This window comes from Doryrhamphus excisus, chromosome 6 (assembly GCF_030265055.1).
Source record: "Doryrhamphus excisus isolate RoL2022-K1 chromosome 6, RoL_Dexc_1.0, whole genome shotgun sequence".
Classification (NCBI taxonomy): Eukaryota; Metazoa; Chordata; class Actinopteri; order Syngnathiformes; family Syngnathidae; genus Doryrhamphus; species Doryrhamphus excisus.
This window is the reverse complement of record NC_080471.1, coordinates 11,769,164-11,791,399: the sequence shown is the minus strand read 5'-3', so window position 1 is coordinate 11,791,399 and position 22,236 is coordinate 11,769,164. Positions and strand designations below refer to the sequence as shown.

General features: G+C 40.1%; 4 protein-coding genes across 12 annotated transcripts; 2 read left to right on the top strand and 2 right to left on the bottom strand.

The window, feature by feature from the left end:
* Positions 1–170: 170 nt before the first annotated feature.
* LOC131130776 (outer dense fiber protein 3-B-like) lies at positions 171–2,534 on the bottom strand. Of its 2 annotated transcripts, XM_058074755.1 has the most exons (7): positions 2,299–2,531; positions 1,959–2,031; positions 1,331–1,534; positions 1,145–1,252; positions 954–1,075; positions 748–888; positions 172–669 (listed from the first exon to the last, which is right to left on the bottom strand). In XM_058074755.1, the coding sequence occupies exons 2-7, from the start codon at positions 2,026–2,028 to the stop codon at positions 553–555; spliced, it is 762 nt and encodes a 253-aa protein (XP_057930738.1). In that variant the 5' UTR covers positions 2,029–2,031; positions 2,299–2,531; the 3' UTR covers positions 172–552. The 2 variants fall into 2 exon arrangements, with proteins under 2 accessions (XP_057930739.1, XP_057930738.1); XM_058074756.1 differs by having other exon boundaries at positions 171–669; positions 1,959–2,534.
* Positions 2,535–3,294: 760 nt separating this feature from the next.
* cimap1b (ciliary microtubule associated protein 1B) lies at positions 3,295–10,498 on the bottom strand. 7 transcript variants are annotated; one of them, XM_058074751.1, is made up of 8 exons: positions 10,313–10,498; positions 9,813–9,910; positions 8,797–8,908; positions 8,508–8,711; positions 8,321–8,428; positions 8,135–8,256; positions 4,876–5,016; positions 3,392–4,809 (listed from the first exon to the last, which is right to left on the bottom strand). In XM_058074751.1, exons 3-8 carry the CDS (start codon positions 8,903–8,905, stop codon positions 4,693–4,695), a joined length of 801 nt encoding a protein of 266 aa, XP_057930734.1. In that variant the 5' UTR covers positions 8,906–8,908; positions 9,813–9,910; positions 10,313–10,498; the 3' UTR covers positions 3,392–4,692. The 7 variants fall into 7 exon arrangements, with proteins under 7 accessions (XP_057930737.1, XP_057930736.1, XP_057930734.1 ...); XM_058074750.1 differs by lacking the exon at positions 10,313–10,498 and adding an exon at positions 10,062–10,116; XM_058074749.1 differs by lacking the exon at positions 9,813–9,910.
* A 3,629-nt stretch (positions 10,499–14,127) lies between these two features.
* Positions 14,128–18,315, top strand: LOC131131245 (serine/threonine-protein kinase pim-3-like). Of its 2 annotated transcripts, none has more exons than XM_058075755.1 (6): positions 14,128–14,950; positions 15,201–15,310; positions 15,758–15,808; positions 16,396–16,759; positions 16,884–17,060; positions 17,561–18,315. In XM_058075755.1, exons 1-6 carry the CDS (start codon positions 14,875–14,877, stop codon positions 17,731–17,733), a joined length of 951 nt encoding a protein of 316 aa, XP_057931738.1. In that variant the 5' UTR covers positions 14,128–14,874; the 3' UTR covers positions 17,734–18,315. The 2 variants fall into 2 exon arrangements, with proteins under 2 accessions (XP_057931738.1, XP_057931739.1); XM_058075756.1 differs by lacking the exon at positions 14,128–14,950 and adding an exon at positions 15,000–15,089.
* Positions 18,316–18,973: 658 nt separating this feature from the next.
* On the top strand, positions 18,974–22,152 carry ftsj1 (FtsJ RNA 2'-O-methyltransferase 1). The gene is made up of 11 exons (XM_058075757.1): positions 18,974–19,193; positions 19,622–19,750; positions 19,821–19,890; positions 19,982–20,093; positions 20,287–20,365; positions 20,530–20,582; positions 20,661–20,714; positions 20,964–21,066; positions 21,172–21,255; positions 21,731–21,834; positions 21,903–22,152. The coding sequence occupies exons 2-11, from the start codon at positions 19,630–19,632 to the stop codon at positions 22,062–22,064; spliced, it is 942 nt and encodes a 313-aa protein (XP_057931740.1). The 5' UTR covers positions 18,974–19,193; positions 19,622–19,629; the 3' UTR covers positions 22,065–22,152.
* The last annotated feature ends 84 nt before the right edge of the window (positions 22,153–22,236 follow it).

Sequence of the window (22,236 nt, the reverse complement as noted above, 5' to 3'; positions counted from 1 at the left end):
TATTTGTAGACGTTGGCATGGCAACTAAAGCTCAGTTTTTGTTTTTAATACGTTAAAAGACTGCTGAAGCAAAGAGGCCAGATTTTAATTTTCCTTTAAAATGTATAGACAGCATTAAATAATGTTTTGTTTTGTATGTTAAAGGATGTTTAAAGTGGGGTTATCTTTATTATGTCCCTTCCTGCACCCAAAACACAGTTAAGCACTCAAAATGTGCTGCTTTCTGGACTGTCATGCAGCTGTATGGTTTAGTGTACAGAAGGAAAAAAATGTTTAGGTTTTTGTTTATTCTTGGTGGCAAACTCACCAGTGTAGTTTTTGAACAGTAAAATTGACCACTGCAGTGATTATTGGAGTTATGAGTTACGTTTTGCATGGGGGGGGGGGGGTGTCTCTCTAAGGACACGAATGAACAAAGTGGATGGTGCAACAGGGGTTATATTAAAAAATCTAGTAATCTTGTAAATGCATTTCAAAAACACTGACTGGCTTTCAACTTTAGCACCTTGGTGATTCACACCAACTGCATATCTGCACTGTGAACTTTCCAAGTTAAATGAGACTTATTGCATGTTGACATTTATCCACAGCCATAAGGGGGATGATGGTTTTTTCAGAGTGATGACGTCCAAAGGTGAAGGCTGGCGCTTTTGAGCAATTAGACGTGACCTAAACAAAAGGTCTTTTGTCATAATCCATTGATGGATAGTAGTGTGTGTATTTTACTGAAATGGTTAAGCTTCCTACCTTCTCAGGACAATATACTCCAGGTGCTGGTGTCTTTGTAGAATCCTGAGGTGGGAACTTGCGGCCAGGCATGCTGAACTCAGGGGATTTTCTCAGGTAAGTTTTGGGGTCCGTAGCTTCATAGGCTGCAGGGCCAGGAGACTGAAAGTAATGGGAGTATTATTAAGTCAGAGTGTCACAACAAATCTATTTTTAATGACATCTACCTTTGACAAGTCATCCAAAAAGGTCCCAACTTTACGGCGGCCAAGGATAGAGTATGCGGGTACTGCAGGTATAGTGACAGTTTTTGGTCCCAGAACAGGTGGCAGCATGTTGGCAGCTGGACCTGCAGAATTGGAAGCACATTATATGTTACGAGTTTCTTAATGCATATGTATCTGTTAAGGAATGTTACCGGGTCCGCTTTGGTTGCTGTTTACAAGTTGTTTTCTTCTTGCAGTTAAAGTGTACGAAGGAGTAGAGCGGAAAGTGTACTTCTCTGCACTTTCAAGGCTGTAACAGTCTGAAACACAAATGGGAAATGTCTGATATCATTTATTGAATCCCTTATGCTAAATCTAATTCTGTGTCTTTTGCTCACTGGGTGCAGGAATTTCAGCACGCGCTGGCTCCTTTCGACGTTTACCAAATGAAAATGCTGGAGCGCCGTCTCGGCCATTTTTGGTGATGTTGGATGGGACAAAGTGTGCCGGTCCAGGTGAGACATGTAGTTTGGTCCTGGGGAAACGATTCCCTAAAGAATAGCTTGGTGCTTTGGATTTAGTTGGATCATGGTTTTTGTATCCTGGATTTAGGGTGGGGAAAGAGATGACATATCTCAAATAACAGTTCTACTGTATTTCCTTAAATGGTGACGTTCATTTGAAGGAGCCATCTATTTGAGAAGAGAGTGTTATTTCGATATTTACAAAACATAGTCCTGTTATTCCTTGCGGCTATCAATAATGCAGTGCATTATGACAGGCAGACTTAATTGTTCCCTGTTTGAGTTTCCACTCATCATGTAAGATTGACCCAATATTTATTTTCTTTGTCACATAAAATTGATGTAACTGCCAGTGACAGTGAGGTCAAAGCAGAAAAGTTCACCTGTGTTCAGGTTTGCACTTGGCCATAAGACCAGCTGCTTATCTTTTTTCTTGTCTTATTTTACACCAATGAAGTTATTAATTTCTTTGATTTATTTATTAAGTTTAGTAAGGTTTTACCTGTCAGTGAGGGCAGCGCGTATAGCCGGGAGGGGGCCGTGAGCACAACGTTGGGCTTTTCAGCAGGCATTATCTGCCAGGAGAGGAGACACTCAACAAAAAGACACAAGAGTATTCCAAAACCTTTTAGGTTTCTTCATTTGGCTACAGGGGGTATAAAACAATGCAAACTACAATCACAATAAATAATACATTGTTACACATTGTTACATGAAATGTGATGGTGTCAGCCAAAATATTATAATTCAACTGTACCTAAATGACTATGTACAGTATTCCAATATAACAACAATCATCATTGTATTATACTTGCATGACTCATTTGGACCATGTGACTAACCTGTCAGGGCGACCCTCGAGTTTCTTGTTAATATTGAACTTTTAAGTTTCAGTTTAAGCATCCTGACGCAGCTCCTGCGTTCGAGTTGGTAGATGACATCATTAGAGCCTAATGTGATGAGACGTTGGTGGCATCAGGCAGCGTGTGCACAAACACATTGCAGCAAAACATCGTGCTTTTCAACACTGCGAACATTCAAACGGACCAGGGTGACGTCAAGGCCTACCCGGATGGCGGTAAATTTGACATCCAGCAGATGACGCTGTGGTAACAAAAAACGTAATGTATGTCTTCTACAGAACAGTCATTTATAGTCAGTTTTCCGTGTTGTGTGGGGTAGTGTCGTGAATGAAACATAACAATAAGAGAACAACTTTTACATTTGGATTGGGGAACATGAACAGCAGCAATATTTTTGTTAAGTTTGTTGGCGTTTGCATATTACAGACATCATGCATTAATCCTGCAATGCTTTACATGTCCGCTTGTAGTCGCTGTTGAGTGAAAGACCGGCTGCTGTAAATATGCCCGTCAGATATGTCCCGAAAATCCACATTTTTCCAAATTTGAGACATTTAGTTCATTCATGTATTCAGTATTTAAGTAATTTCTACGGTCTATAATACATTGAAAAGTATGTCAAATATTAAATAAATCTATCCATCCATTTTCCTCCACTTATCCGGATCCGGGTTGCGGGGGCAGCAGTCTCAGTAGGGAAAACCAGGGAGGTTTTCCGGGAGACATCCAGACTATAGATGCCCAAGCCACTTGAACAAGCTCGGGCCCCAGTCCCGGATGACTGAGCTCCTCACACCACCTCTGAGGTTGAGTCCAGCTACCCTACGGAGGAAACTCATTTCAGCCGCTTGTATATAAAAAATAAATTGATTCCTTTATTTGTGTACAATCCAGTATACAGTACAACCTAGGTTCCCAAAGTGTGTATCCTCAGGGGTACACCAGTTATGGGAGTACATCCCTGAATGCCTGAAGTCAATGAGATGTCATTGGTCTGTGTGCGTCATATGAACAAAAACGTTTGATGGTTATCATTAGTTGCACTAATTTTGTACTTCAGATGTTTTATCATGATTGATAGACTTAGCCCTATATTTGGTAAAGGGGAACTAATTTGCTTTTTCCACTTTTCTGACTTAAAAATGTTACAATGTTGTATCCTGGTGTTAAACGATGCCAATGCGTCAGATAATGAGGTTTTCGTGTTTGGAAATGAGATTTGAAAGACGTTTTGGATGGCCAAGAGTGTGCACGTTCGGTTTTAGTTTTCTCTACAAAGAGTTCTACTGATGTCAATGAAATCCGGGCTTCCTTATATCGGCTGCAGATTGCCTGCACTACGTATCCGGAAGTGTGACTAACCACAGCGTAGTGGGTGTGTAAATTAATTTGGGTCGGAAGCAGGAAGTCCATGAATCACTGCAGAAAGAGGTGCAGAATCTGGAAGACCTAGAAAGCTTTCTGTGTGCGTTATTGTGTGTAGCTGGTAGATAGTCCCTCAATACAAAGTGGCGAAAATTAGCATATAGTCCCCTTTAAACCATAGTCATCATGAGTGGACAAAAAAGTAAAGCTGACATTCAACCGCTTCAAACGGAAGGATGCTAACATTAAACTGGAATGATTTCTCATCAGTGCTCATGTGAAAACGTCATATTTCTGACCCAGAAGTACCATAGAATTTAAAATATTATGATCATAGGTTTATAATTTTTTACATGTGCAAGAGTAGAGGGTACATGGCTTCAGCTCAAATGTCTGAAGGGGTATGTGAGCTTTTTAGGGTCACTTGACTACAGTTGAACATATAGCTTTCATATCCAAACCCGAATCTTAGTTTTGGCTTTTTAGCAGGAAATAACAGTGAAATTTGTAATTTTGTCCATTGTGAAACATTAATTTTTTATAGCAAGATTTAGACCAAGTTGGATGTGCCAGGTTGTGAGACAACAAATCATTTCAGACATTTGGACAACAGCAAACATAACACAATGTCTTTTGTCATTTGACATTGCTGTGTCATTTCCAGCTTCCACCCTCCAAAAAAAAAGAATTTCAACAGCATATGAATATTTTTAACCATATGCACCTAAACTATAAAATGACTTTCACATTTTTTTTTTATTAAAAAATATTGTGCAACACAATGTTGTAAGATTTTTCTGACACCATTGACTATGCGCCAGTTAGTGAAGTAGAACACGGTGCTGTACGATCATCTGTGAGCCACATAACAGACAACAACCTCTTTGGATTCCCTGTGTGGCGTCCTGGGTAGGATTTAGTTAGAAGTCATGAACCTTCCAAACTGTTGGGATCTCAGCAATAAATACCAACAGCTGTCTTTGATGGCGTAATCTGACACTGTCCACTTCAAGCAAAGGAAAATGACTGTTGATATTTATCCACATCCATAATGGGGCATATTGTGTATTTTGAGTGCCGTAATCCAAACGTGAAGGCTGGAGCTTTGTTGTGTGTGGTGGTGACCTGGACATGAGACACAGTAACATGTAGCGACACCTTGTCATCATTACAATAATTGTGTAGTCCCACCTTCTCCGGACAGTATACTCCAGGTGCTGGTGTCCTTGTTGCATTCTCAGGTACAAACTTGCGGCCCGGCATGCTGTACTGAGGAGATTTTGTTAAGTAGATTTTGGGGTCCACGGCTTGATATGCTGCAGGGCCCGGAGACTGGAAGATGAAGTAAAAGAAGCACCGTTGAGTCAAGATGCATCCAGACATTCAAAATACATTATTACTATACTATTATCATCTAAGCATTACTGCTATTATTGATACATGTACTAGTATATAGTGTCATCATCCTTCCAGTGTTTTCCCACACATTTGTGCCGGGCTTCCACAAATTGATTTGGCACTATCTGTACGCCCTCGTTCATAAACATAATGGGGCGTGTTTGTGAAAGTAGCTCTACCAGGTGCCGTAGTCCCCCCAATATTGTGATTTACACCATAAATATTAGTCCTATATTTATTTTATGTACATATTTAGATTGTTAATGTCAGTATACTGGCAATGCTAATGTTAGAATGTTAAAACCTAGCATTATAGAATTTATATCACAATGCTAACATGCTCACGTCAGCATGCTAACGCCTAGCATAATAGTGGTGTTCATATGTGTCTAGCCATGGCTAAAAATATTATGGTAATGTTAGTATGCTAGCAATACTAACATGCCATAGTTAGTTTGGTAATGCCTAGCGTGATAGTGCTTGTCTTTATATGGTAATGTTAGTATGCTAGCAATACTAACATGCTATTGTTAGTTAACACTCAGTGTGATAGTGTTTAGTCTTTATATAAGTATCTACATATGAAAATGGCTAAAATGCTACTATACTGTGTTAACATGCTAATGTTAGCATGTCAACACCTACCATGCAAACACCTAGCATGATAGTGTTTGTTGTTATTTTGTTTATATATTTATCTACCCATGAAAATAAGATAAAAAATGCGAATATGCTAATGTTGGCATGCTAAGACCTAGCGTGATAGCCAGGGGGACTAAACCTTCTAATTGAGAATTGAGAGTTGAAAATTTTGACTTTGGAACGGTCTGAATTGGTTGAGAAATGTTGAAGTATTTAGAAAGACCAAAGGCATTTTGCAGTCTGAAAAAAAAGGGAATGTAAAATAAAGTGGGAGTTTTTCCATATGTACAAAATGGCAAGAACATCCTTATTTGAGAAACACATTGATGTTGGAAGGGTCTGAATCGGTTGAGAATGTAGAAGTAGATAGAACTCTTTAGTTCAAAGGCATTTTGCATTTCAAAAGTGAAAATGTGGCAATTTTTATGCTGTCGCCAGTAGCCAATGACATGACTGTCCTGACTTTGTTGAATAATTGATGTTGCAATGAGGTGAATGGGTTGAGAAATGTGGACACAGAAGTAGGTGAAAGCAGCTTTTCAGAAAAGTTAATTTTGGGACATTTTATATATATATATATTTTTTTTTTTTTTTTTTTTGAAGAGTTGGATGTTGAAATGGCTTGAATCGGTTGATCAATGTGGCAGCAGTAGCAGGTTAGTTTTTTTTTATTAGTTTTAGGGAAAAGGGTGAATTTGGGGAATTTCAATTTTAGATCCATTCATTTTCCGCTCATCCCTACGAGGGTCGCAAGCATGCTGGAACCTCTCCCAGCTGTCTTCGGGCGAGAAGCAGGGTACACCCTGGACTGGTCAATTTTGGATCAACCCCCCAAAATTGAAGCAGTTCTTCCATATCCCATTTCAGACAATTCATTAAAACTTTTCTAGTTACAGTAAAACTCATAAAGGCCTGCAAAAACATAACCTCAATGCTGCGCTTGGCAAAAGTAATAAATGGAACATTTCCATAGTTCCATCTACACATACATTTGTAAAATAATGGGACACTACTGCTGGCTTTACACCGTATTGCGCAACTATTACACGCAGGCTACAGCACCTCTGAAGCGACATAAGAGACGGACGCCGCTTTAATAATTGCAAGCTACCAAGATAACTAATTACCCTCCACTTTATTTATGCTACACTTAATATTTTCACCTGAGTGGTGAAGAATTTCTAATTAAGAAGCCAAAAATATACCACTTCCACACAGAATGGGAGAACTGCACAGTGTCAAGTTAAGGTAATGTACTTTAAGGTAATGTCTCATCAATGTAACATGACTGACGCCTATTGACTGGACTACTACATATGACTTAGCGATCATTTTTTATAATAAATCAATTTATGAAAAGCTGAGATAAATGAGGGAGTAATGTTTGAACCACAATGTAGCAAAGGACTGCACATGCAAATGTGTCATGGCCAATTATGCAAATTAGACAATTACATCATTAGCTGGGATGGGCTCCAGCATTCCTCCACGATCCTAATGAGGATAAGCGGCATAGAAAACGGATGGAAATCATCCCTCAGCAACCACCCACCACAAATGCATTGCAGTCTTGTAAGAAACACTGTCATCCAATCCCTCTTCTGATTTTGCTACCCTGTGTCCCTCCCCGGTGCCTTCCTTCCCTACCCAAACTGGTTGAGGTAGACGGTCACCCCACACCTCTGTGTCTCAGTTCTGTTTGACATCTCTTATTTAAAGAGTTTTTCTGTGCCTCTGCTGCCAAAATGCTTGCTCATGTCGGGTTTGCTTGGCTTGCTTTAATAATGCATGAAGATCGTAATTATTTGGACATCAAGGATTAACCCTACTGTTCTTTGGCTTCTTTGTAGCTTTTTTTGCACGTTTTTTCCCCAAAATGACATTGCAGACGTCAACTTAGAGCACTAAAAGATTAACTCTTGTCAAGTTTTGATTTTTCTCTGGCTTCGTGGTTTGCAAAAGCAGCCACAGCAAAGGTGGCTAAGGGAGAAAAAGTGTGAGAAAATATAAACTGCATGTTAGGGACGTTCCTTTTGTTTTTTATATTTTGAAGTAGCTCGCCTCTTTTTTTTTACACATGTATGGCAAGTAAAAATAACCTAGCTGTGCATGCCACTCCGTATTACGCATTCACTGCGCTTTCATCTTTCAAGTTTTTTGTTTTACTGTTAATGGTTAAATAGTAAGATGCGTGAATTGAGTCAAACAAAGTGGTCTGACCCATATTTCACCACTTTTCCCACCCATAAGAGTGTTTGACAAGGTGCTGAAGGTGCTAATGTGGTCATGTGTAAGCCGCCTGTTTCAGCCAGCCCCCTGCTGGGCTCGAACACAGGACCTTTGGAATGGGAGTCGAGAGCACTGACCACTGTGCCAAAAAACAGGCAAACTTGGTCTCATTTTGGTCTACCTTTGTGTAGTCTTCGAAAGTGTTTCCGTTTTTGCCTCGGCCATAAATTGAGTGTGCAGGCGCTGCACGTATATTGACTGTTTTAGGACCCAACACAGGAGGCAGCATGTTGGATGCTGGACCTGCAGTGACAAAGTGACAAGTGATTATTGTGAATTGAAAAAATAAAAAATAAAAGGATCTTACCAGGTGTGGTCTGGTTGCTTTCTATGACTTGTTTCCACCTCCCGGACAAAGTATATGAAGGAGAAGAGTGGTACGTGTACTTGTCTGCATTTTCAAGGTGGTAGCGGTCTAAAGCAGCAAAAGACAATGTCATCAATCAAAAACTAGCTCTAGTGCTAACTATTGTGTCATGTGTGTTTTTGCGTACTGGGTGCAGGGACTTGGTCACGTGTCAGATCTTTTGGACGGCTACCAAATGAAAACGCTGGCGTTCCATCTCTGCCATTTTTGGTAATGTTTGAGGGGATGAGGTGTTTTGGTCCGGGTGAGTTATCTTGTTTGCTTATGTCATAGCTTGCCCGAAAACTGTAACTTGGTGCCTTGCATTTTGTAGGATCATGTTTACTAGATCCTTAATGAAAATATAACAGATGTTCATTATGATACATCATTCATAAAGATATTGAAGAGGGGGGAAAATGCTATTTAGGTTGTACCTGTCAACGAAGGCAGTGCATACTTTGGGCCTGGGCTGCTATATAGAGCAGCTATGGGCCCTCGTGGTCTGTGAGGCCTCCATGATCCAACCCAAGGCTCATAAGGCATTATCTTCGGAAAAAACACAAACACATGCCACCATCTTTTAGTCTTGTGTACAGTATTGCACAAATATCATCGCTATTCCACCACATTGTCAATGTGAAAACAATGTTTTTGCATTGATGCAATAGATGCATTCATTTAAACACTCAACTTAAGTTTTATAAGTAGGTGATACATATCACTTTTCCATTTGCTGCACTAAGGCACACCTGCAAATCAGAGTCAAGTGTAAATACACAGCAACAACAAAATACACAGCAGTAATCGTAAATTATTGCACTGGTTGTTGTTTGGGATTTTTTGCACATAGCAGAGATTGTTTAAGGTCACTAATTAGGAAAAAAGCACTTCACTTTTCACTAGTGCCCATCCTGCTAATTACCTGTAGATGTTACACTAAACCTATGAAAGTCTTACTTACCAGGTGTGCTTGTTAGCCAGTAACAAAAATAACACAAAAAAAGGTTTTGCCCCATCAATTCTTTCAATTCATTTGGATTTTTTTCTAATCTTTATGAGTTGTTCCTCTAATCCAGAATTCCGCGGGTTCATTGAACTACAAAAAAAGCAACTTGTTTAAAGCTTGTGAACTTCACTATGACAATGTTGTCATGGAGATGCCCCGGCATGTGGTGTGTTCAAATGTCCTATAGTATTAAAGGAATTTCCACGGTCCCGACTGCCAGATATTGCATCTAATGGAAACTGTCACAAGAATTTACAGTATTGTTTTTAATCAGAGTTTCTTAAATGCATCATCAGATGAACACTTCCGGTGTACTTACTCCGCTGCGGCGGTACACTTTTTTTGAAGTTTTATCTACAAACTTGTACAACCCATCTCTTATATCTGTCCAAACTATGTGTTGCGGGGGGGCTTCAAGGGAATATTACTGAAGCCATAACTAACCTGTCAGGACGACCCGTGGTTTTCTTGGTGAAGTTTATCGCGTTGTACCAAAATGCTATCCTGCATGTTAGCATCCTGACGCTGACCCTGCGTTCCAGCTGAGAGATGACATAATTAGAGCCTAAATGTGATGACGAAGAAGCCGGCAGGTCATTTGAAATTACGCGGCCAATGATAGTGGCATCAGGTGGCGTGTCACTGAAACACAGCACACAAGTGCTTCTACACAAAAAGATGGTGTTGTTTTACCAGAGCGAGCGCACGTCCGACGCTGCTCGCAACCACTTGGTCGTGACGTCACCGTATGGAGTCGGTGAAGCGCCTCTTATTAAAAACAAAGTCGTGACAAAAAGTCATTCAAAAACTAAATCCGGTGAGTAAAACACATTTGTGTGGTATTTTAATGGGAGTAAATAGTTTCACGCACGAAAAAAGTTCAGTGCTTTATGTCTTGGAAAACTTTCAATCGGTTGCGCGCACATTGGCCGCACAGCACTCACCCGACTGTGAAAACAAGCATCTCAGGGTCTTAATTGTGCCTTTAACCTTTCTCTTATAGATGATCGCTCTACTATAATCCCCATAGTTCACCCGGGTAAAATGTAAAGCATTTTGCTTGTGAATAACGACCAAGTTCCGTTGATTCAATTAGCACGTCCGGGTGACAAAAGGCAACATCCAAGATGTCGCCTATAAACAGGAAGTAGGAGGAAGTAGGACTTTCACTATTAATGGAGATCTGCCAACATGTATGAATTTGTAGTACTTGGTATACAACTGTATGCTTGTATTATTTACCACTTTCCATTTTGTTACATTTTGCTTGTTTCAATTTCAACTTCAGTCTGTACAGTACTGATAAAATAACAGATATTAGTGCGCAAGTGATAAAATGGTAAAATAAAATGGTAAAAACCATATCATTTAATAACTTTGTCTTTAATATTAATTGGTTTTATAATGTTAGCCAACATATGAAAGGTTTTCATTGCCCTTTTGTTTTTAGTGGTCAACTTCAGTGAATCTTGTGAATGTTTGGATCACTTGACATCACTCTGGATTTATGAATAGGAAAGTTGTCTCATAGACATGTAAGAGTTAAGTAGTTGAAGACTAGTTGGCTTAAATAGTTGAAGAATGGATTCTCTGAACCATTCTGTCATAATAAATAGGATCAATGTTAATATTATTATTCTAACAAATATTAACATATATTGTAAAATATTAACATATATGTTTTAACATATATTTTGGTCATAAGATGTTCAATTTCTGTCCAAACAATCAGATTTTTTTAAATGATAGTTTTTCACGCAGTGTTTGTGGAACATGGACTTGTTTCATGTAGGATGTATTGATTATTCCAGACAATCCATTTGTGCAGAGAGAAGTCAAATTTTTAAGCCAACTTTCATGAATCCAATGCTTGTTTATGGAAATGAGACAACATAATGGGTAACTTAGAACATTTAAAGTTATAAGTCAATAGAAATACAGACATTAGATTTTTAGAATATGGCTGACCGTTCCGAAATCAATCCACCTTCAGAGCAATTTCTGATAATTGTATTCCTTTTAATATACTCTGTTTTAGTTTTTCACATGAATTTAAATAGTGTAGTAGCACTTTGTCAGAAGCACCACTGGTGCCATGCAGCTCAGGAGGACAACAAGAGCGCTGCATCCACCTCGCCTGCCAGAGGAGATGCATTCATTGTCGTACACACTTTGTCAGTGTCACCGCTGGTGCCGTGGAGCTCTGAAGTCGGACGTGATGGCGCCGTGTTTACTAATTGCAGACAATCTTGGCACAACATCGATAGTGGAAATGTGGTGAATACACATTTGTTGTGGGACTACCGTGTTCCAGAAAGTGAGCACTGTGGTTCTCTCCATCTCCGTCCGTCATTAAAGCACCTTTCCCGCCAAGAGCGTGCTGCTTCTGGCTTCAGCAACAGTTTGGCGGATATTTCACGTTCATGTTCACCAACCAGCTATACCCGTAAGTAAGCTTGCGCTTCTGTGACATCAAAAAAGAACAGTTTTGCAAAGCCCTTTGGAAGCGAGATTTTTGACTCATCCCAAACTTCTTTCAGACGTCACTTCCAAGTGCGCAAACTTCATTATCTGAAAGCATAATAAGTCCCCTTGAACAAGAATTCCATTGAGTGCTTGCCTGAATTAATAATGTGAGGTCCCCAATACCGAATCCTTGCATGTGAATACAATTTACAATGTAGGTTCAACGTCTCAGCTGCAGTTAAAAACTAAATAAACAAAATCGGGCAGCCATGCCGAATACCTCGTTGAAGTTCAAATTAGGGACGCTCCAGTTGGCCACCGATCAATGTTTCTGTAAAAAATAATTTAATCGGCATATGCCGATAAATGCCTTTCAATGCCAATCGCAAAGCCGATCACCCGTGGCTAGTACTATTGCAGCCCCAACGATCCTGTCAAGTAGTAGTGTCGTGCCCTAACTATTAACGTCTTGGCCAGTGTCGTCCTACCACTGTCCTTCAAAGCAAACACATTCATGTCTGCCCTGTGGAACTTAACTGCCAACACATGCCACAAAAAGGGGTAGCATGTTAAAAAGCTTTAATGCGACATTTGAAGAACAAACCTGATAGTGTATTGTGAGTTTCTAGGCCCTCACTGTATATTCATCTGTCAAACAGCAGCTAACACCAGCCATGTGCCGGCTAAGCTAATAACCTGAAAAATAAGTGAATTTATCATCTGAGATAACCAGCCTTTCTCAATGGTGGAAGACACTGGGTTTTGCTCTCCCACTTACCTGGGAGTACTGCTAGAGCTCCACTGAAGTATTCTCACATCCCAAGTCTCATTAAAGAAGGCGTCTCATCCTCTTAAGTTTCACAAGTGATATACAGTGGTGTGTAAAAGTGTTTGCCCCTTCCTGATTTCTTATTTGTCACACCTAAATGTTTCAGTTTAAATATTAGTCAATGAAAACACAACTTAACACAAAATGCAGTTTTTAAATGTAACTTTTCATACCCCATTGTTAAAACATAACTGAGATTAATTGAGATCTATCTGTCTGGAAAAGGTTATAAAGCCATTTCTAAAGCTATGGGACTCCAGCAAACCAAAGTGAGAGCAAAAACATGGAACCCTGCCAGGAGTGGCCGGCCAACCAAAAGTTACCCGAAGAGCACAGCAACGACTCATCCAGGAGGTCACAAAAGACCTCACAACAGCATCCAAAGAATTGCAAGCCCCACTTGCCTCAATTAAGGTCAGTGTTCATGACTCCACCATAAGAAAGACAACAGCCAGCTTGGTTCCAAGACCAAAATCACTGCTGAACAAAAATAACGAAGGCTTGTCCCAATTTCACATTGACCTTTGGGAAAATACTCTGTGGTCTTGTCAGACCACAAATGTTTGTGATATGGAAAAAATTGTTTGTGAAATGCATGAAAATGTTTTTCTTTGGAAAACAAAGACATTTGCAAGTGATCCCAAACTTTTGAGTAGTAGTGTAAATGAAATGACTTTTTGATTTACAAATTAAACAAGCGAAACAAATTAATATTCATCTATGCACCGTATTGTTTACACCTGGAGTGTCCAATGTGCAGTATGGGACTATCATTTATAGCCCGCAGCTTGTTTTTATAGGCCCTCAGGATATTTAAAAGTAAAATCAATTCATGATTAATGAGATATATAATTACATCCATCCATTTTCTGTGTATTTTTCATAAGGAAGAACATTATATGTCCATATAATGTCATGTGCCTATTAACCAAGCTAAAGCAACATTGTTATTATGAACATTGCTACACCGATCAAACTACATTACAGGCATATGACAACTTGCTACACCACACCAGCTATAGCTACTAGCCGGATAGCGACTAGCTTCATCACACAGCGTGTCAGCACTGCACACACTTAATGCGTCGAGACACTACCGAATTGTAACGTTACATATTGCTACTTACTGCAGCTGTGTTTTTATTTTTGAGTTTGGAAAAGTTAATGCAAGGTGTAGGCATTTGTTTCTATGTTGCTATGTGAAGTAAATGCACAAAGGAAGGAAGTTTTGGTCATGCTTAAAAGGACCAAAACACGGCAAAGTATTACATGTTATTGTGAATAATACAATAATACTAAAAATACTACATGGTTGCAGCATGTATATCAAATCTTTTGGTTTTAATTAGAACATACATGAGAGAGATGTGTGTTCATGCCTCACATAAGGATTGTGGATGATGTGCAAACATTTTTCAAAATGCAGTATTGCTTTAAACTCATACTTCGGCTAGTTAGTAGTATTGTGGGTTTTTGTGGGGAGGAGGATTTGTTGCAAATTTGACATTTTCATGGTCTGACATACTTAGCACTCGTTTAATTCTAAACTGGGGTGCCCAACTTGGCATTACAAAGGCAATTATTTCTCATTTGTGATTGGTCAAATATTGGTAACGTAAGAACATGGCGCTGTGTGATTGGTCAGAGCATATTCGAGCGGCGAACTGAGTCATTATTTTATGCTAACATTTATCATAATTTGCAACCAGTTACATTTCATTCAATACATATATTGTACTCCCTTTTCAACGTTTTGACAGACATTTATATTTTCATTAGGTTTTATTTAAATCTGTCGTCAGTGGTGAGCAGCGTCAGCTCCTTCCAGGTATCCCTGCGCTAATCTTACTACGTAAAAGTAGTCCACTTACCGTCTCATTGATTTAGCGTGACATTTTATCCACAGAAGACTGGAATTCAGTGTAACTGTGACGACAAAGCTCGTTGTCGTTTCTCGCATGTTTAACTAAGTCAAAGTCCACGATGTTATTTGCAAGCCTCGCCGCGTAAGGATATGCAATGGCTGACTCCGGTTGTAAACATTGACTATACCGGCACAGTAGCGCGCTAGACCAAGATGGCTGTTAGACTCGTGCATATTCACAACCTTCATCTTGTATTTCTCTTCTGAGAAGGGCCGAAAGCTCAACGATTACATAGGAGTCGTTGGGCAAACATTTTGTGTTTTTTTATAGAAAGGAGGCAGGCGTTATGCTGCTCTCCCAGCTTGGCTCATTGCCCACCATGGCGTGCAGCATGGAGCTGCCGCCGGCCAAGCGGCAGCAAGGTAACAACACAACATACCGGCATGCTTGGTGTTCTAACCGTTGATTACGTTATTCAAAGAGATTGTGTTTGGACTTTGCTAGGTGCTCGAGTGGAAAATACAGTCGGTGTTTATTTGCTTTTACAGGAGATGTTTGATGGTATTTTTCAGAATGTTTAATTAAAGTAGTGTTTTGAAAATTTCTGCAGCAAACGCGTTGGTTTCTGCTCTCTTTGGTTGATATTCCTTCTACTTTTGTTGTCTCTCGCAGCCAAAAAAGACATGCCAACGTTTGATAACGTGTACCGACTGGAGTCTGTGCTCGGCAGTGGGGGGTTTGGTACCGTCTACTCTGGGGTCCGCATGGCCGACAGCCTGCCGGTAAGAGATGGTTAATAATGAAAAGGGTGCCTTTGTTTTGGTCCTCACACGTGGCCATGGCGCGTCGAGCTGCACACACATCGCAACAACACTTCCGGTTTTGACTTTCTTTAGCCTTCTCTCGGTTTATACCATAAAAATGTCCATGCACGGTTAACATACTACTTTTTACAATTTTAACTAATTAACGCTGCTTATTGTGATACAAATGTTTCTACACGACTAATTCGTTAACGTTGAAGTTCGATATTGGGCTTTTATTCTGAAGGCCATGTCGTTTTCGATTGTGCATTATATTGTAGGTCTTTATTAAAAGATGGTTTGTCTTGTTTTCCTAGAGAAGACGCACGTCTTTTTCCTAAGTTGACGTTTAACATGAATTTGACTTGATATTATTGAGTAATTTTGTAATCTTTGTACATATCTCATGTTGCTGTTTCAACCCAGGTGGCAGTGAAACATGTGTGCAGTGACAGAGTGACTGAGTGGGGCTCTTTGGTGAGTGCATGTACTTTTCATTTCAAATACAGTAAACCTCGGATATATAGGACTCGGATATATCAGAAATTCGCTCACAATGGACAGATAAAAAAGAACCGATTTTTCTGTAATGCATTTCCAATTAAAATTCATTGCATATATCGGATTTTTTATAACGGATTTCGCCTATTTTGGACAAAATCTCCAGTCCCGTTCCATGCATTTCCATTAAATTTCCCTCGCATATATCGGATGGCCGAATCGTGGCGCTCCGATTCGCCGAATCGTGACAGGCCGCTATACGACGTCATTTGCAGCGTTGCCTGCGCATCCAGGTACATTGGAAACATAGTCAAGGAAGTGCCTTTTTATAACGGATAAAATCCAATTTACGCATATACCGGATATAAATCCGATATATGCGTAAAACGGACATTTTCCGGTATACGCATATATCGGATTTCGCTTATATCGGACAAAACCAGTTATCCGAGGTTTACTGTACACATTTAAACACAATAAATTGGAGTCACAAATAGGCCCAATCCTGCCTCCTAGCTTCTTGTAAACCATTGCGGCTGCGATTTGTGTCAATATATCAACAGTCTGACGTTGCTGTTCCACTGGAGATCATCTTGTTGAAGAAGGTGGGTGAGGCGTTTGGTGGCGTAGCTCGTCTCCTGGACTGGTGGGAGCGCCCGGACGGCTGGCTCATAGTGATGGAGCGCCCTGAGTTGGGCCAGGACCTTTTTGACTACATCACAGAGCGTGGCGCTCTGGATGAGGTGGCAGCACGTGGCTTTTTCCGCCAGGTGCTGGAGGCGGTGCGCCACTGCTACACGTGTGGTGTGGTCCACCGCGACATCAAGGACGAGAACCTTCTGGTGGACTTGCGGACTGGACAGATCAAACTCATTGACTTTGGCTCTGGGGCGCTGCTCAAAGACGGAATTTACACTGACTTTGATGGTGAGTTTCCATTAGAATCAAGGTTATTACCAAGTATAGTTCACACAATACAAAGAAGTTGTACCAGTGAGCAGTGTTGGAGGCTCTGTCATGACAACAGCTAATGTGCTTCTCTCCTGTCCAGGTACAAGAGTATACAGTCCACCAGAATGGATCCAACTCAGACGGTACCATGGCCGCTCGGCCACCGTGTGGTCTCTGGGCGTGCTGCTTTATGACATGGTGTGCGGGGACATCCCTTTCCAACAGGATGAGGAGATCCTGAGAGCAAAGCTCTGCTTCAATCGTAGCGTCTCTGCAGGTCAGACAAAGCTCTCTTTAAAGGGCCAGTTCTTCCACTATTAGCCACGTTAGCCATATTGTAATGAGCAGTCAGGACAGGAACATGTACCACTTTAATATCTTAGAATCAGTTAATTTTGTGAGTCATTTTAGTGTGAGTTATGCCAGTTTAAGTTGTGGTGATGGCGATGGTGATGGTAGCGGTTTGATTGTGTACTGTGATCAGATTTTCCGTCTCTGGAAGCGGCCCCCCACCCCCTTTTTTTTTTTTTTTTTTATGAATACCATTTCAGCACCTGGAGCATTGTTTCTGTATGGATGAAAGGCTGAAACCATCTTTTTGCTTTGTAATTTAGCTACTGGCACTTCAATATTAAAAAAAATGTAATTTAAATTGCATCACTTAGATCCAGGAACAAAATTTACCAGGAACTAAGTTCCCGAGCCTTAAGTGGAAAAAGGGGCTAATGATTTTGTTGTCGACTCTTTTGAACGAAGCCTTCTCCTTCCGTTTGACAGAATGCCGGCAGCTGATTGGCTGGTGTCTCAGCCTGAAGCCCCATGACCGTCCAACCCTGGAGCAGATCTTCCTCCATCCATGGGTGACGTTTCACAGCGGCGACAAGGAGGAGAGCACCACACTTCACGCCGTCACAGCTGACCCCTCATCATCATCTCAGGAATGCATCTGATTTGTCTGTCAAACAGCGGAGGAGCATCAGGTGGATGTTCTCAGGCTCTGGAGATGTGTAGAATGTTCCTATAGAGCCAACCTTCCAACCCAAATGAGCTTTAAGCGAACACTGAACATTTTTAGTCACAAAACAATCCAGTCATATTCCTCCTGAGCTCTCCTGTGATGACATACTATAGTCTTCTTTATCCATTAAGCTTTTTCTGTTGACCAGAAAAAATCAGTCCAAAAATGTTGAAGCTGACAAATGCTGTAGTGTTTCTCATTCACTTTATTTCACTACAGTCTTTTTGTACCTTTTTTTGTCCCTGTCTGTTCCTCACGCACAGCCAATGCAATGATACAGTTTTGTAGTGAGTATATATTCTATTTGCTTTTTATATGTGCATATTTTGTACAGTTTTTTTTTTTTAATTTATAGAGAGAACATTCCTCACTCTTATTTATATTTTCACTTTTCTGAAAGACTTTTGTTTTGATAATGTTTTTGTTTTAGTCTTGCTGAGCTGCATGTTTTTTTGTTCGGCCTGATTCCAGTTTTGAAATACAAAGTTACAGTGACAGAAGAAAAATATTTTTGTTATACATCTTTCTAATTAAACAATTTTGTATGAAAAGTGATTTCTTGTCAGAGTTTTTAATTATACAGTGGTGGATAAAAGTTATTAAAACACTTGGCATATTTCAGAGGTTTCAGCTGTTTTAGTTGAATTAAAATACCCATAAAAACAATGAAATATCTACCAAGTCATCAAGTGCTGCTATTGTTACTGCAAAGGTTGGACATACCAAATATGTACGTTAAAAGTGGATAGAAACAATAATTTCATTTTATGAATTAATTGAAATACCTGTGAAATTGAATATTTACAGAATACAGTGCCATTGCGTGGCCACATCTTGGCAATACAGAAATTCACAATCTAAGTGTCTGGATGTCTAGTTCTTAAAGATGGAGGCCATAAGCCGAAAGAAACAAACTAAAAGCTGTAACGTGATTGAGTGTTAAGATTATAAACTAATGCTTTTTATTTGCCGTACTGGATCCGCTGTGGCGACTCCGTAATCGGGAAAAAGCCAAAAGAAACAAACAAACTTATATGTAACGTGATTTTTTTGTCGCAACATTGCCAACTTACACTTTTTATTAGCCCGTACGTCATTCGTTGGCTGTTCTTTCTAAACAGGCGCATTCAAGACACCTGATTCTGGGAGGCTTCCTTCCACCCGGAAGACAACGTGAACGCGTTTCTTCTGCGGTGTAAGTAAACCGTAGAAAATGAATGAAGATTGCAGCGTCGGGTACAACGTGTTGGTGCTGTTTCATGTATGAGCTATAGGGGGCAGTCAGGTGCAGCTGATTGGTTAGAACAAGCGTTTTGGAAAAGGGGTAGATTAAGAAGAGAAGGAAGTGCTGCTGCACTGTTCACATGTGTAGCTAAGTCTGCCTACAAGACAGTAAGTGGTTTGTTTTGCTTTTGAAAATAAATGGCAGTAATTCAGCCGCCATTGCAATATTTGACGACACATTGACGTGTGTTTATTGATGTAATTTTAGTGATACTGTTAAAACACGGCATACTGTGAATAAATATAGGATCATCAGCTGTTGGTCGCTGACGCCAAACAATGAATGTTTTGTTTTGTTCTCATAGAACGCCAAAAGAGTAATTTTGACGTGTTAGCCGTCTCTACCGTTTATTCTTAGCAAATATAATGTAAGAATTATTAAATATCGGCTATCGTAGCCAGATGTTAGTGTTTTTGTACATTGTGGCATGTAACGTGTCACTTGTATTATCAATGTTACCAAATGTTTACATTTGTTAATTATCTGATAACTCATAACTTTAATTTTAATATAATTCACTTTTGTACTGTCTCAGAGGACAGGATGGGTCGCTCGTCCAAAGACAAGCGGGACATTTACTACCGTCTGGCCAAAGAGGAGGGATGGAGAGCAAGGAGTGCCTTCAAGCTGTTGCAGTTGGATGAAGAGTTCAGTCTGTTTACAGGTGAGATGCAAATTATTGAACATACGGCTAAATAAATAAATTTGTTATGTTTGTGTGTTGTCAATTTTAGGTGTGAACAGAGCTGTGGATCTCTGTGCAGCTCCTGGCAGTTGGAGTCAGGTTCTCAGTCGAAAACTAAGGCAAAGTGTCAAAGATCAACTGGTTAATCGCCATCAATAGGTTGGCGACCCCTGATTCAGATGTAATGTTCCTCATGTTTTTGGTGTTTAGAGGTCGCGAAGATAAATGTGCAGAGGGCAAGGAGGTGAAGATTGTGGCAGTGGACCTGCAGGCCATGGCTCCTCTTCCAGGAGTCACGCAGATTCAAGGAGACATTACAAAGGTGAAGACTTTTTTGCCAATATCACACTGAATGTCTACACCCATTCTATGCAGGTTTTTCTTCAGTTCTTTTATTTGTCACATCAATAGCATTGAATTTGTGGTAATTGTTTTTTTCCTTTGTCATCCCTGCAAAGATTGGGATTAGAGCGTCACATAACATCAGCATGATGTCAAACTCATCTCTGTCTCAGGTGTCAACAGCTGAGGAGATCATTCGTCACTTTGAGGGTCAGCCAGCAGACTTGGTGGTGTGTGATGGCGCTCCAGATGGTGAGAACCCATTTTTTCTGTGATTGGGCGGCGACCAGTCCAGGGTGTACCCTGCCTCTCACTCGAAGACAACTGTGATAGACTCCATCATACCCACAACCCCAGTGAGGACAAGCAGTACAGAAAATTGAGGGATGAATATGTTTTTTTTCCTGTTTCCATAGTGACCGGGCTCCATGACGTGGATGAGTACATTCAGGCTCAGCTGCTGTTGGCTGTGAGTAGTGATGTTGTGTTTTTATCAACATGGTAGTCTTGATGACAAATTACCTGCTTTTCTTTGTTTTCTCTTCAGGCGCTGAACATCACCACTCATGTCCTTAAACCAGGAGGAACATTTGTAGCCAAAGTGAGTTGAGCTTACTTGTATTGAATTGTTTATTCACAGCACTTATTACATTAATAATTCACTGGTAAATAATGTAGATTTCACTCTTGGAAATAAATGTTACTTAAAACATGGCCTGTAGCTCACATTTAAAAAGCCTTGTCCACAGTTTGGCCCAGAACAGGTTGTTTCTGTTTCCATTGTTTCCAATATGATGTGCGCAATATCACCGTGGAATGTATTAACCTCTCATTGTTTGGCCTGCCACAGATCTTTCGAGGAAAAGATGTAACTCTGCTGTACTCTCAGCTAAAAATCTTCTTCGGTGGTGTGACGTGTGCCAAACCTCGAAGCAGCAGGAACTCTAGTATTGGTCAGTCACAGCCACTCCCCAACATTAAAAGCAAAGTTTTTAAATGCTTATTTTACAAAATGTGCTGTATTTTACGACATATATTATCTTTCTGTTTGTGTGTAGAAGCGTTCGTGGTGTGCCAGAATTACTGTCCTCCAGAAGGCTACGTCCCCAACATGTCCAACCCATTGCTGGATCATTCCTATGGTAACTACCAGCAATTTTTATAAACAAATACACATTCTCCAGTCTCCACATATTCCTTTCTCATTGTGATTAAAAACTAACCATTATATATCAGTTTTCAGTACAGTACAGTTGCATATGCATAATAATACACAAAGTGCTTTCTGGCAGTATGTATTATAAATGAAAATTGTTATTTTTGAACAGACACACTTTTTGTATCGGATGTCATTAGACTGTGCAATGGGTGTTGAATGCCTCATTAGGCGTTTAAACATTATATTCAACATGGCAGCCACCTTTCTGTCAGTCTGCTCCAGTCCAGCTGTGGCTATATGAAGCATATCACTACTACCAGTGTGTGACTGAGGAGTGAATTAATAGTGGGTTCAATGTGGAGCACTACCTTGAAAAGCACTATATACATATAATCTATTATAAATCTAATCCATTACTGTGATCACCACCTTTCTGATAATTCTATACTTTAAACCAGATGTGGACTTCAACCAGTTACAAGGCCCAAACCGGATCATCGTACCTTTTCTGGCATGTGGAGACCTGAGCGCCTTTGATTCAGACAGAACCTACCCTCTGCAAGTAAGGTCATATTTTACGACCAACTCTCAAAAACCTGAAATGGCTCTGATGTTTTTGCTCTTCCTCAGCTGGATGCTGGCAAAGAGTACCAGTACACCCCCCCGACCCAACCGCCCATCAGCCCCCCTTACCAGCAGGCCTGCCACCTCCGTAAAAATAACATGCTTTCCAAAGAGGATTCTCCGTCAATGTGTCCAAACCAGAGCAGAGACAAGGTTGACGCCAACTGACAAGGCAGACAATTATTCCCTTCATCAATTAGATGTTTTAATTGCTAAAATTGTTTAAATGTGTTTTAGTGCATAATAAATGTGTATTACAGTGAAGAGTAATTTTATTTTTAACACAAAATCATCAGATATTTGAAGACAATTATTTACACTGTTGACCACAATGTTACAA

Excerpts from the sequence above, each read along its gene's own strand:
- ftsj1 (XM_058075757.1), top strand. The coding sequence starts at position 19,630 with ATGGGTCGCTCGTCCAAAGACAAGCGGGACATTTACTACCGTCTGGCC. Across the intron at positions 20,366-20,529 it reads GTGTGATGGCGCTCCAGATG|TGACCGGGCTCCATGACGTG; the intron begins GTGAGAACCCAT and ends CTGTTTCCATAG. Across the intron at positions 21,835-21,902 it reads ACAGAACCTACCCTCTGCAA|CTGGATGCTGGCAAAGAGTA; the intron begins GTAAGGTCATAT and ends GCTCTTCCTCAG.
- LOC131130776 (XM_058074756.1), bottom strand. The coding sequence starts at position 2,028 with ATGCCTGCTGAAAAGCCCAACGTTGTGCTCACGGCCCCCTCCCGGCTA. Across the intron at positions 1,535-1,958 it reads CGCGCTGCCCTCACTGACAG|GATACAAAAACCATGATCCA; the intron begins GTAAAACCTTAC and ends CCCTAAATCCAG. Across the intron at positions 1,076-1,144 it reads CAGCAACCAAAGCGGACCCG|GTCCAGCTGCCAACATGCTG; the intron begins GTAACATTCCTT and ends CCAATTCTGCAG.
- cimap1b (XM_058074751.1), bottom strand. The coding sequence starts at position 8,905 with ATGCCTTATGAGCCTTGGGTTGGATCATGGAGGCCTCACAGACCACGA. Across the intron at positions 8,429-8,507 it reads TGACCAAGTCCCTGCACCCA|ACCGCTACCACCTTGAAAAT; the intron begins GTACGCAAAAAC and ends TTGCTGCTTTAG. Across the intron at positions 5,017-8,134 it reads CTTTCGAAGACTACACAAAG|TCTCCGGGCCCTGCAGCATA; the intron begins GTAGACCAAAAT and ends TTCATCTTCCAG.
- LOC131131245 (XM_058075755.1), top strand. The coding sequence starts at position 14,875 with ATGCTGCTCTCCCAGCTTGGCTCATTGCCCACCATGGCGTGCAGCATG. Across the intron at positions 16,760-16,883 it reads AATTTACACTGACTTTGATG|GTACAAGAGTATACAGTCCA; the intron begins GTGAGTTTCCAT and ends TCTCCTGTCCAG. Across the intron at positions 17,061-17,560 it reads CAATCGTAGCGTCTCTGCAG|AATGCCGGCAGCTGATTGGC; the intron begins GTCAGACAAAGC and ends TCCGTTTGACAG.